Source organism: Cajanus cajan, chromosome 2, assembly GCF_000230855.2.
Source record: "Cajanus cajan strain Asha chromosome 2, NIPB_CcT2T_4, whole genome shotgun sequence".
Taxonomy (NCBI): domain Eukaryota; kingdom Viridiplantae; phylum Streptophyta; class Magnoliopsida; order Fabales; family Fabaceae; genus Cajanus; species Cajanus cajan.
The window spans coordinates 11,876,523-11,890,151 of NC_138518.1; the positions used below are offsets into that span (position 1 = coordinate 11,876,523).

The 13,629-nt window shown below is 33.1% G+C and overlaps 1 protein-coding gene and 1 long non-coding RNA gene across 2 annotated transcripts; both read left to right on the top strand.

Annotated features, from left to right (window-relative positions):
- On the top strand, window positions 1-2,135 carry LOC145954712 (putative pre-mRNA-splicing factor ATP-dependent RNA helicase DEAH9). Its single transcript, XM_083069402.1, has 6 exons — window positions 1-52; window positions 472-749; window positions 819-893; window positions 986-1,075; window positions 1,256-1,335; window positions 2,012-2,135. Exons 1-6 carry the CDS (start codon window positions 1-3, stop codon window positions 2,133-2,135), a joined length of 699 nt encoding a protein of 232 aa, XP_082925528.1.
- Window positions 2,136-2,619: 484 nt separating this feature from the next.
- LOC145954155 (uncharacterized) lies at window positions 2,620-3,499 on the top strand. The gene is made up of 3 exons (XR_014431312.1): window positions 2,620-2,691; window positions 2,965-3,060; window positions 3,393-3,499. It is a non-coding gene; the product is annotated as an uncharacterized LOC145954155 (long non-coding RNA).
- The last annotated feature ends 10,130 nt before the right edge of the window (window positions 3,500-13,629 follow it).

Consider the following 13,629-nt stretch of genomic DNA (forward strand, 5'->3'; position numbering starts at 1 on the left):
ATGGCTTTCAATAAAACCTTGCAAACTCCTTCTGATTCTTCCACACGCGAATGTTTTTACTTGGTTGCGGCGAGGGAGTATATGTGACCCTCTTCGCGGACTAGGGACCTCACTAGAGCTTCGTTTTTGTTGATGAAAGCTTCTGTTGGTCTTCTTCTTCCTCCATCGTCGCAACGCAACTACCCCTTTTTTCTTTTGAGAATTGAGAAAAGCAGAGAGAGAGAGAAAGATGCGGTGTTACAACATAAGCATTCCGGGAAGCGAGCAGCGATTCTGGGCGCCAGGGGGCGTCGGGTGTTGGGCCGGCCCACGGGGAGACGGCCCTGCCCAGTAGCCAAATCGCGTTTCCTCGGGCAACCCTAAGGGAGGGTTTGGTAATGGAAGTCAGCTTCTACGACCTATTGGGGATACAAGCAACTCGCGCGCAAGTACCACCCTGAACAGGTTAGAAATGCATCTGTTTTGAAAAAGGGGCCTCAGGCCTCAGGGTCGCGTTCTGGAAGCCGGGTACAGAGAGGCCTCAGGGTCGCGTGGTGGACGATGAAGAAGGTGGCGTTCTCTTCTTGTCCAGTTCTCACCATTCCTCTTCTTCTTCCTCCTCTCGATACGGCTACGCCAACATCGACAAGCAATGCCAGCGGTTACCTGTGTACAAGTACCGCACCGCCATTCTCTACCTCGTCGAGACTCACGCCACCACAATCGTCGTCGGCGAGACCGGCAGCGGCAAGACCACTCAAATCCCTCAGGTCACTTCTATTCCATTCCACTCCTCCAAATTCAAATTCACGTGACTAACAATATGCACTGCATCGTAGTACCTGAAAGAAGCAGGTTGGGCCGCTGGTGGCAGACTCATTGCTTGTACTCAACCTCGACGACTAGCCGTTCAGGTCACTTCTCTTCATAGTTGTCGCTCATTCTTCAATTCATTATTCACGGTACTCTTCTCTCTCATCGCGAATCTTATCTCTCTGTTTCACAGGCTGTTGCTTCTAGAGTTGCCGAAGAGATGGGAGTAAAAGTCGATGATGAAGTTGGCTACACAATTAGGTTTGAAGATGTTACCAAACCGGTGAGAATCTATCTCTGCAATTATCATTTATTTCATCGTATCATGTCATACTTCTAGTTCTACACGCATGTATGTCACATACGAAAAAGAAAAAATAAATGAAAAGTTGAAGACGAGAGTTGATTGGATAATGACGAGTGGAGTGGTTACAACATTTTCTTTCGTTTTGTGGCAGCACAGGATGTAACGGTGCTTAAATTTTTAACTGACGGAGTGCTGTTAAGGGAGATGATGGACGATCCTCTTTTGACCAAATATAGGTACTTATCTTGTTATCACTCTTTTTTAAACATCTCGGTGAAATATTGACTTCGAGTGTTACACACACATACCTTACCTATATTACTAATATTAAAAGGACGTATTATGTATAACTTGTGAGTTGGACATCAAACTGTCTGGATGAGTATGAACTGCGGGAACTGTGGAGTGTGGTTGTATGAAGGCAGTTTAGCATCCATCTCTTTTGTTATGTCCTTTTCTAAAACTTCAAGACTAATGATGATTTCTCCTTCTTTTTGAAGTTGCTAGCAGATTTGGAGAACATTTCTTATGGTCCTTGTGTATCTTGGTTTGGGCGCCCTTGAATTTTTCCTCTTTTCTAATTTGACATATTTCCTATCCCTCCCTGTACGACTAATTTTTTTATTACAATTAAAAAAAAATGAAAGCAGTATAACAACAGAGCTTTTCAAGGGAGATTTGTTTAGCTCTTATACAAAACAAATTCATGACTATTTAGACTTTAATTGTTGTCCATGCAGATGCTAATTGTTAAACTGTCATGTTAATGGTGTTCCTTATACTGAATTTTACATGTTTTGTGGTTGTGCCAAGTTATAAGGACCTTATATTTGTTTCTATGAAAGAGATGCTCTATTCCATTTTCCTGTTCTAAACTCCTTTTGCCCCGACCTCCATAAATACTTGTTGTAGTGTTATAATGGTGGATGAGGCTCATGAGAGGTCGATATCTACTGACATTTTGCTTGGACTATTGAAAAAGGTATTAAATGGACCAGCAAGCCATATACATAGCAATAAAATGCTGTTCTTTTAAAGTTATGATTCAAACACCCCATTAAGTTAGAATTTTCGTTATTAAAATTCTAATGATAAAAAAAAAACGTTCTTAACATATTTTAGTTTAAAATTAAAATTGAAACAGAAAATAAACGAACCAATCTACTTAACTATCTTAGAATTATAATTTTTTTTTATTTTAAAAAAATAGTATAACGGAAATATACTCTCAATATTAATAAGCAAGATACCAATAATATGTTAAACCGGTAATTGAACATCCTAAATTTTCTGTTATATTTACGAAAATAAATAATATTATTTTTATTTAAATTTTTGTATATTAAAATATTATATTAATTATAGAATTAATTTTTTTATAGAATTAAAATATTATATTACTGAATTGTTTGAAATTTAAACTGCTGTTGGGGGTTTCTTGTCTTGAGTATTCAGATTTTGATTGTCATTTGATGATCCAATAAAGCAGTCTCTTATTCAACTATATGTACTCTATTAACAGAAAAAGGTGACGTGAACCTGGAAATGAGGAGCATGGACTACAAGTGGAGCCTGCAATTTTATCAGTTGAGGTAATTATTTTTAGAAGTAGGACTTACTTGCATGCCTTCTGTTTTCTAAGAGCATCTGTTTTACTGTCTATCTGTATCATCACCCTGATATATTTCTTCTTTTCCATTTAATATTAATTTCCACTAAGAAACACCTCACTCTTGAGAAACTGGACTACAATATAATTTGGAAATATTATAATTAAGTGGGACATTGCTATGGTTTTGGATTTCTTTCCAGTTTAAAGTTTTTAATATACAAAATACAAATAGACCGTGCTTTATGATTTTCAGGGCAGAGGCTTCAATGTACAAATTAATTATGCTGAGGAACCTGTCCAAGACTATGTTCAGGCTGCTGTTTCAACAGTACTCTTGATCCATGAGCGGGTACTTTATCTTATATGGAGATAGGAATAGGATAACAACTACGCATTCTATTTTGAGTCATTTTAATTCAGTGTAGTGTAATTACATGTGTTGTTGCTTAGTGCTTGCATTAGGCTTGATCACTGACACCAAAATGAGTGATCATTTTGATACATACTATAGTTACTAACTAACTATACTAGAAATTATGGGGTCCTCCACCAGTAACGCAAACACACAAGCTCTAAACATTATGTTGTTGATGTAAGCAGAAAATCAGATTTATCTAAATAGTCAAAACAAAAACAAAATGGACTGAAATGGTGGTTCTGGTCTTTTATTTCTCTCCTTAGGAGCCTGCAGGAGATGTTCTAGTGTTCCTTACTGGCCAAGATGATATTGATGCTGCTGCTCAATTACTTGCTGATGAAGTTCAAACTAATGGAAAACACTCTTCAGGTACACACTCTGAATAGTTCTTATTTGGACTGTTAGATTTTGATGTCTTTTAACTGCTGACGTTTAATAATAAATGAGTATAATATGTATAATTTTTTTTTTGTTTTTTGAACATAATGAGAAAATTATTTCGTATTTTTTAGTCTTCAATAAGATACCACTAATGCATGGAATTTTCTTTTGTTCCAGGCAAGGACGGAGCCAAGGGGGGACCTACGGGTGCCACGGCCCCCCCAACAATTTTAATTTTTTTTTATATACATATATATTACTATATGGCACCCCCTATTTTTAATATAAACTCATATGTATAATTAAATGAATAACCCAAATTTATTTTTTTATTCAACTTTTGGACTTCTGGTACGGCCTGCTATGTGGTATCACTTTGGAATTTTTTTTTTTTTAAAAAAATGTAGCGCCTCATTTGATCATTCCAATTCTCGGCCCCCCAGTATTGAAATCCTGGCTCCGTCCCTGGTTCCAGGAATGGTTGTTTTGCCTCTGTGTTCAGGACTTCCACGTACAAATATTTATAGATTGATCACCATTGCTGCTAGAAGACATAAACATCATTAGGGAGCAATGGGCCACATTTTTTATTGACCATTACTTTAACTAGTTTGGGCTTATGTTTTATAGTATTGCTTTAACTAGTTAGAACTTACATTTCATTGAGCAATGTAGTCCATTTATGTATTAGATGTATTTAAAACTATTCAATTATATATATATGATTAACATTTATCATCTTGTTATTTGTATGCGATTTGTGCTTCATTGAGAAAATATTTTGAACTGTCTGGTTTTTCTGCAGGTTTTTTGTTCTGAGGTGCTCCCAAAACAAGTCAAATATACAAAAAAAAAATCACTACTTTTAAGATCGGTTGTTACATAACCGATTTTAAAAGTCTTGACTTTTAAAATCGGTTACAAAACAACCGATTTTAAAAGTCTTGACTTTTAAGATCGGTTATAAATCAACCGATCTTAAAAGTCTTGACTTTTAAAATCGGTTATGTAACAACCGATTCGGTTGATTTATAACCGATCTTAAAAGTCTACTTTTAAAATCGGTTGATAACCGATCTTAAAAGTCTACCTTTTCAAAATCGGCTCTTTTAAGATCGGTTCCATAACCGATTTTAAAAGTCCAAAATAACCGATTTTAAAAGCCTTTTTTTCACTAGCGACGACTCTGGATTATTACGTAGGTATCGTGACCTTGGTTAACATGTCAAGGGTGAGCACGGCCCTGGGATAGGGATAACGTGACCTTGGCACAATGTTATATCAGGGGTGAGCACGGCCTGAGATTGTTAAATGGGTAGCGTGACCTTGGCATAGTGTGAAGTGCAAGATTTGTGATGATTGGTGTGATTGAGAATTATGACGTGATGACGATGTATGATTGATTGAAATACGATATGTTGAAATATTTATGAATATTAAGTTATAATGAGATAATATGTTGTGTTTTCTTATGTGTTATATATATAGATGTTTTCTTTTCTCACCGTGCGATTTGTGGATATTTTAGGTGAGGAAGATCCGGCTACGAGTGACATCTAGAATGCTAACAGTTGAGTTGTGGTTATGCTCTGATATTGTGACATCGGGGCAGAGGATTTTCTTTAGGACATAGATTGTTATATGGAATTAGAATTGTAAATATTATTTTTGAAAATCATTTGTAAACTCTCACGTTTCATTTTTATCGTTGTGGTTATTGAAGAACAATTTTGAAGATTCTCATGTGAACCCTTTTACCGAAATTGAAAATTATTTTTGTTAAGTTTTCATTATTACAATATATGTGTTGAGGTAGTAAGGGTGTCACAATAGGTTTTGATAAAATATTATTTAATTAAAAGTTATTGAACAATGTAATAATTGATAAAAAAAATTATTATTATGGTGTAAATTGACCTCTCCCCTATATATAGAGAGGATTGTAATTTAAAAATGAATTTACAACATAGAAAAAATACATAAAAACGTTATCATCATAAAAATACAGTTAAAAATACTTTTTTTAGACACTAAAAAATCAATCGATCTAGATAGTCATTCTAATTTAGTAGCATAAAAAGACATTTTATATCTCAGTATATTTCATTTTAAAATAAACAAATGATAAAAAATAATTGAAGGTAAATATGTGTGAATGATTAACAACTAGAGATAGAGTATGAGCAATTTTTAGTTGTTGCTTGAAAGTATAACAAAATTGAAAAATAAATTTATAGAGAAATAGAGAAAAAAGTTATGAAAACTAAATAAATAAAAGTATGGGAGAAAATAAGTTTTTTAAAGTTAAAGAACAAAAACATTAACAGAATGTGTACACCAAAAAGATGATGGAATCATGACAAAAAAGATAAGAGGTGACACATTGAAGGATCGAAGAGGAATGGGTTAGTCATGAAGACTCTAGGAGGATTGGGTCTATTTTTAGGTTAGTGAGTCTTAGCTTGTCTTGTGTTATGGGTCACTAACTAAAAGTCCAATACCTCCCAAATACATGCTTGTATATAGTCTCTTATCATATATTACGTGTCATATTTTTGGCCTTGTATTTTAGGCCTAGTAGAATAGGATTTTGGGACCATAGGTCTTTATTGGGCCTATTTTGGGCTTAGTGGGTCTTAGGTCTTTTGGTATCTAATATTGAACTTGTTTTGCTTCTTTTATTATTTCTTGATGTTTAGGATATGTAGGTCATTGTATTTGGGCCATTAGATTAAATTTTGACGAGAAAAGATTAAATAGGCAAGTTAGTTTAAATTAGGTTTCTTAGAGCTTAGAACTTTAGGAATTCCAAAAATTCCTACTCTAGGTTCATCCATCTTTGTGAGCAATCACTTGAATCCTTGGCTTGAGTGCTTCCAACTCCAGAGGTTTAGCACCTTCTCATTGTGTTCTTCAATCAATCTTGACAAAGGAGGAACTTAAAGAAAGATCAAGAGACTTGGAACAACTCTAGTTGGTGACCTAGATCAAAATATATAATTTTTTATTAATAGTAGAGATATATAGAGAAATTATGTTGAATAAAAGACATTTTAGGAGTTATTCTTAGATAATAATATTTATTTTTAGAGATAAATACATATAAATTTAACCTCATTTCTTATACAACTAATTAAATTCGTATATATTTAACTTATTAAAAACTATTTAATAATAAAAGATATTATAATATTATTTTAAATATATCACACATAACTACACTATAAATATTTAGTATAATATGTTATCTTTATAACTTATCTATTAAAATGAAAATTTAAAATTAAATATATTATTGTACTTCTAATTTTAATGTCCTAAATAATGAATAAAAGTTTTCTTTTGACAATAATGGCTTAGTGTAACCTATATCTAATTAAGATATGGTGAAACCTGTAAAAATTGTTGATGGTATTAAAGAAGAAAGTAATTATTTTGAATTTAGTGGAATACTTAAAGATAATTGTTCAATAATATTTTATGTTCAAATTTTGTTGTTGTTATTATTATAATTTATATTAATAAAAAATATCTTTTGATAAAAGATAACACAAAACTAATTTAATATGATATATTTAAAGAAAAATTAAATTCACATTTAAAATTGATGATAATGCTTTGGCAGTATTAATTTAAGGTGAGGATAATTAAATTTGATATTATCAAAACTAAGCCAATCATTGACTTGGTTATTATATTGGATTTTACTAATTCAATTAATAAATTATTTAATATATTATTTAGTTCTAAATTTTTTTATGATTTAATATATTTTACAAAATATTTTTGATATATATGAACGATGAAACTAAATAATAATTTAAAATTATTGTTTTGATAGACAAAGAATAAAAATATTTTATGAAATTTCGTGGATTGTATATGAATTTATAACTAAAACTAAGTTACAAAATATAAGAAAGATAAAAAGGCATAATTAATTATTTTTGGCTTAGGTATCTAATTAAAAATTTTCAAAAAAAAAATTTAGGGAATAGATGTTGTATTAAACTTAAACCATCATTTATTGAACTGCATTAAATAATATATATTAAACATATTTTTTACTGCACCGAAAATGAAAACTATATAAAAAATTAACAAAATTATTATATATAGTTTTAAATTTTCACATAACATTAGATGATTAGTTTTGGTGTAGTGGTTATATTTATTTTAACCTTCTAATTAAGGACAAGGATCAAATCTCATTGATATCAAAATTTCACTTTAATTTTGAATATTTAATTGAATTTGTGTATAACTTTTATTAATAAAAAATAATATTATTTTAATTTTTCTTTTCAAATAAAATTTTAAATTTAATTGCTATTATTATTACTCAAGATTAGTTGTGCTAGTGCAACTTCAGTCCAAATTTAATTCTTTAATATTTATATTATAGGTTAATGAATAAAACAATATTAAAATTAACCTTGTATAAAATAATTCTAATTTTAATATTTAAATAAAATTATAAATTTATTCATTGTCATTCAACTAATATTTTTGTTCTTGTATTATATATAACTAAATCATTTATTTAAGTTCATGAATTTATATATCTATCATTCTTTTTTGATAAAAAAAACTATTCATAATTTAAAACTTTCACATAGTGATAAATTATTAGTGCTTAAAAAGCTTTTAACTTTCTAAAGGGAGAAGGCTCAATACTTGTAAGACTCAAGTTTCACTCAAATTTAAATTTTCAACTGAATTTGTATATTTCTTTGATCAATAAAATATAATATTATTTTAATTTTTTTTCTATTTGAATAAAATTTCAAATTTACTTACTATTTTTGCAACAAATTAATTGTGCTAGTTTGTGTGACACCCTTACTACCCCAACACATATATAATATAATTTAATTAAGAAGAATAAACTTTCAAAGGATTCGTAAAATGGTTCACATAAAACTTCAAATCTGTTCTTTCTTCAATATAAGAGAATGACTGAAAAATAAAACTTGAAAGGTAAAATTTAAGAGTTTACAATTTTAAAATCATTTATTACAATACCAAATCCATATAAATATTCTGTCCTAGAAATCCTCTGCCCCGATGTCACACTATCAGAGCATTCCCATAATTTAACTGTTGGCATTCTAGATGCCACTCGTAGCCGGATCTTCTTCACCTAAAATATCCACAGTTTATACGGTGAGAAAAGAAAATATCTATATGCAAAGTACATACAAACACATCACAATATAATCTCATCATAATTCATTATTTAATAAAATATATATATATATATATCTATATATATATATATATATATATATATATCAATCATTCATCATCTTCACATCTCATTTCACATACATATCTCAATCCATCATAATCCACACCAATTATACAATTTACAACATCATTTCCATATTCATAATTCATGTCAATCTTACAATTAACAATATCATTTCCACATCCATAATTCACACCAATTTTACATTTAACAAATATCATTTCCACATCCATAATTCACACCAATCTCACAATTAACACTATGCCAAGACCTCGCCACATCTGACACAAGTGATACGGGTTAATTGCCTCCCACACCAAACCAGGGTCACGCCCTCCCTGTAGCATCACTTACCCAGGGGCCGTGCCATCCCTAGTCATTAAGGAGTACGCTCGTCCCTGAAGCATCACCTACCCAGGGTTCGTATCATACCTGATCATCCAGGAGTACGCTCGTCCCTGAATCATCAACTACCCAGGGTTCGTATCATCCCTGATCATCCAGGAGTACGCTCGTCCCTGAAACATCCACTACCAGGGTTCGTATCATCCTCGATCCTTTAGTGTGAGGAACCACAATCACATTACAATCCACATAGTCTCTTGCAATTAACTCTATGTCAGGGCTGCCATAATCGGCATAAGTGGTGTGTGTTAACTGTCTTACTCATCCCACACCATGCTAGGGTCAAGCCCTCCCTGTAACACCACTTACCCAGGGGCCGTGCCATCCCTAGTCATTAGTGTGAGGAAACACATCGCAATCACATTTTTTAATCATGTCCATACAACATCTCATCTCATATCACGATTCCATATCACATACACAATTCCATATCACATACTCAACAGATAAGTCTAACAAAATAAGGGTTTACACATCCTCAAACAATTCACATCTCGATCATCAATTCTTATAAAATAATATAAGAATAACATTCATAAACTAATATAATAAACATTGGAATTATCAATTTAATATAATTTTAACATAAACAGTAAAATCCCCAATTATTCCAAAACCTAACTCATAAGCACTTTTCTACAATTTCGTTCTCCCTCTCAGATCATCATTCTTACAAATTATTAGCATATCTATAATCCTCAACACATACAGAATCTAATGGGATCCTCAATTTCTCAAACAGAAATCATCCAATTTTTCACAACCTAACTTACAGGCACTTTTCTATAATTTCGTTCTCTCTCCCAGAGCATCATTTTCACAAGTTAAACATATATTCGTAATCCTAAATATATATAGAATCACATAAGATAATTAATCTTCCAAACAGAAATAATTATAAAATTATTCATAACCCTAAGGGCTCTTCCTCTACCCAATTCCCTCATGTAACTCTACATATAAATAATCTCCTTTTCCCCCGTACCTGGATAAATAGGAACTCGGGTAGAACCTCCTCCTCTTTTTCCTTAAACAAGGATCGGAACTAAAACTGGAGTAGAACCTCATCCTCTGAGTTCCTCTTGGTCTTCAGAGAGAAGAAGAGGAACGAAAGAGAGAACATAAGAGAAGAGAGAGTGAGAATGAGAGGTGTGTAGAAATGAGAGGATTTGAGGCCTATTTATAGGATTTTTCGCCCACCTACCACTACGGCCCGTTCCAAAATCGGAACGGCCCGTTCTGGGCCCTTCAAACCTACGTAAATTTTTCAACTGGAACGGCCCGTTCCCAAACCAGAACGGCCCGCTCTCAAACCCAACAGAACGGCCCGTTCTCCCATCAGAACGGCCCGTTCTCCCATCAGAACGGCCCGTTCTGCTTCTACAATTTTGGCCATACTCACTATTCCAGAACGGCCCGTTTCAAAATTGAAACGGCCCATTCTGGGCCACGAATTGGGCCTTTGTCCCACGAAAAATGGGCTGTTACAATATTCCCCTCCTTTAAGAAATTTCGTCCCCGAAATTTTTGTAATGGTAGACTTCTCTCTTCTTACTTTCTAATCCTTATGCAACCTCACTACCTTACTGATATACAACTCTATCAATTTTATCAAAGGATTTCTAAGGGTAAGACATATAAACTTGGCGAGTCTATCCACTGAAACACAAATAAAATCAATCTCTTAAGCGTCTTAGACAAACCTACCACTAAGGTCTATCCACTCACCATCTCACTTCCAAAATGGAGCGTCTAAGTGCTACAAAAATTCCTAAAGACTTCCAGCATACTAAACACGAGTATACAAATTCCTCTACTCCTCTCTTTATCTTAGGCCACCATGCTTCTATTACACCACTCTGATACATCCTTCTAAGGTCCCGACACATCTCAGTAACTCCTAAACGAATGTTAAGAATACTCTTATGTCCTTCCTCTAAGATCATTTTTCTTAATTCAAGGTTACTAAGCACCCAAGTTTGTTCTTGCACCTCAAAACAATGTCGATTTCTACTCAGAAATGGTTATCTATACTTCTACCAATTTTCTCCACTTGGTTCCCTAAGAAAGGATCTGACTCCTAGGCTTCTCTAATCTCATTTATTAATTCACTAGTCACTTTCAACATAATCAATTCAATGATCCTAAGGATAATCTCACACACCAAGCATAAGTCTCTAAATTCTTCAATCAAATCCAACCCTTAAATCATCAAAAATAATATATCAGAGGTCATCATAATCAAGGCATCTGCCATAATATTGGTTTTACTTCTATGTTCATCTCTAAAGATCAAGCACCTAAGCGTAAGTTTACTAGGTATACATATCAGATCTCTAATTTCACTACTCCATCTACACCCAAGTTAAACTCTTATCCATCACCTTATCCTATAGGATCATATCTTGTCACCAAAATGAATCAACTAATAATGCTTCTCCAATTTCCTTCAACAATCCATTCGTTACTCAAGTCATACTTAGTCTCACACTACTAAGGGTAACCTTATAAGCCAAACTTAAATCTCTAATTTGAGCCAAAAAGATTCATCTCTCTAATCATAAGGGAAGACAAATATAAAGGTCTCATACTCAAAGCATCGGTCACCAAAATGGCTTTGCCTGGATAACAAATAAGATCAAAATCTTATTCCTTAAGAAATCCCAACTATCTCTTTTATCTCATATTCAACTCCTTTGGTCAAAAGATATTTAAGGTTCTTATGATCACTAAATACCTCAAGCTTAGAATCATATAGGTAGTGTCTCCAAATCTTAGTATAAATGACAAAATTGCTAACTCAAGGTTATGGGTAAGGTAATTCCTCTCATGAATTCTCAATTTCCTAGAAGCATAAGCTACTATTGTTCCTTCTTGCATCAACACTCTGTCCAAACCTATCTTAGAAGCATCAACCTATACCACAAAAAGTTTACTAAGATCAACCAATGCTAACACTAGTGCACTAGTCGATCTTTCCTTAAAAGTTTGAAAACTACTATCGCACTTACTATCCCCCACAAGGACAACACTCTTCCTAGACGACCTAGTCAAAAGTAATGTTATCTTAGAAATTTACTCAATAAATCTCTAATAGTAATGAGCTAACCCAAGAAACTCCTAACCTCATTAATAGACTCAAGTATCTCTCACTTAAGCACAACTTCTATATCAGATAGATCTACGACATACCTCCGCCAGAAATTACAGGACCTAGAAAACTCACTTCATACAATAAAAATCATACTTAGGTAAATTAGCGTATAGCTGTCTTGGATACATCTTCATCCTCATCTCCAATATGATGATATCACACCCTAAGGTCAATCTTACTAAACACATAAATACTTGTTAATTGATCCATAAGGTCATCTATCCTCATATCAACATACATGCACATCAAATCATATTAGAATACCTACTTTAAACCTTCATATATACCATTCCTAAGCATGTACGAATCGATCACCATTTACTCCATATAGCATGTACATGAACCAACTTTACCACATAGCATCATATCATCTTAAACAATCTCTCAATGACAAAACCTCAAAACATCATATCCAAATCTATTTTTTTTTATCCTTGCTATGCCTAACAACTCAAAAACATCATTATAGCATATACCTACCTTCAACAACTGCCAAAGCAAATGACACACAAAGAGTTATACTCATCCAAATGATCTCAAACCTATCTCAAAAGAAAGCTAAGAAAATAAGCTACAACTCTTATGAAGACATAAGATTCCAAAAAGATCATCTTCTTAGCTAAAAATTTCAAAAACCTCAGCAGATATATTCGGCGCTTACAGCTAGACCTTTGATCACTAAAGTAGCTATAACTGGAGTTCTAGACCTTCGTTTTACCTAATTCCAGTTCCATTGGAAAGATAACGTCCAAGGCTATAACTTTCATGAAGACCATAAAATCTAAATCTGTCAATATGGTAGTCATAATGGCACAACAAAACTGCAGCCAAAATATCCTCTACACCAAACAGCAATAGTATATCAATATATCTAAGGCCACAAAATACATCAACCCTTCCAAACTCACACCTCAACTTCATATTCAAGTTTCCCACTACAATCCTAAACCAAAACAACTCACATATTTAGCACAACAGACTTAGAAAATAAAACTCACATGCTACCTAAACCATAAACGGTAAACATGCCAACACCAACACTCAAGGGAATTACCAACATTTCAATCTCTCACCAAGGAGACAATCACCTTAGATTCAACCGCTACAACTATAGATGTCAGAAACTTCACCAATCGCAAACTCTTAGTACACTCGACAAATCAATGTATCACTCACATCTAAAGTTCTAGTTGGCTAGCACAAGGCTTCGTTCACTATTACTGGCACATATGTTCGCAACACGAGCGATACTATTTAACCACTACTTCTTACATAAGTAAGAAGTATCAAAACCAATGAGTAATCATCA

Bases quoted from the DNA above. Each gene is read 5' to 3' on its own strand.
- LOC145954712 (XM_083069402.1), top strand. From the start codon at position 1: ATGGCTTTCAATAAAACCTTGCAAACTCCTTCTGATTCTTCCACACGC. The intron at 1,076-1,255 runs GTGAGAATCTAT...GTGGCAGCACAG, and splicing joins TTGAAGATGTTACCAAACCG to GATGTAACGGTGCTTAAATT. The intron at 1,336-2,011 runs GTACTTATCTTG...TACTTGTTGTAG, and splicing joins CCTCTTTTGACCAAATATAG to TGTTATAATGGTGGATGAGG.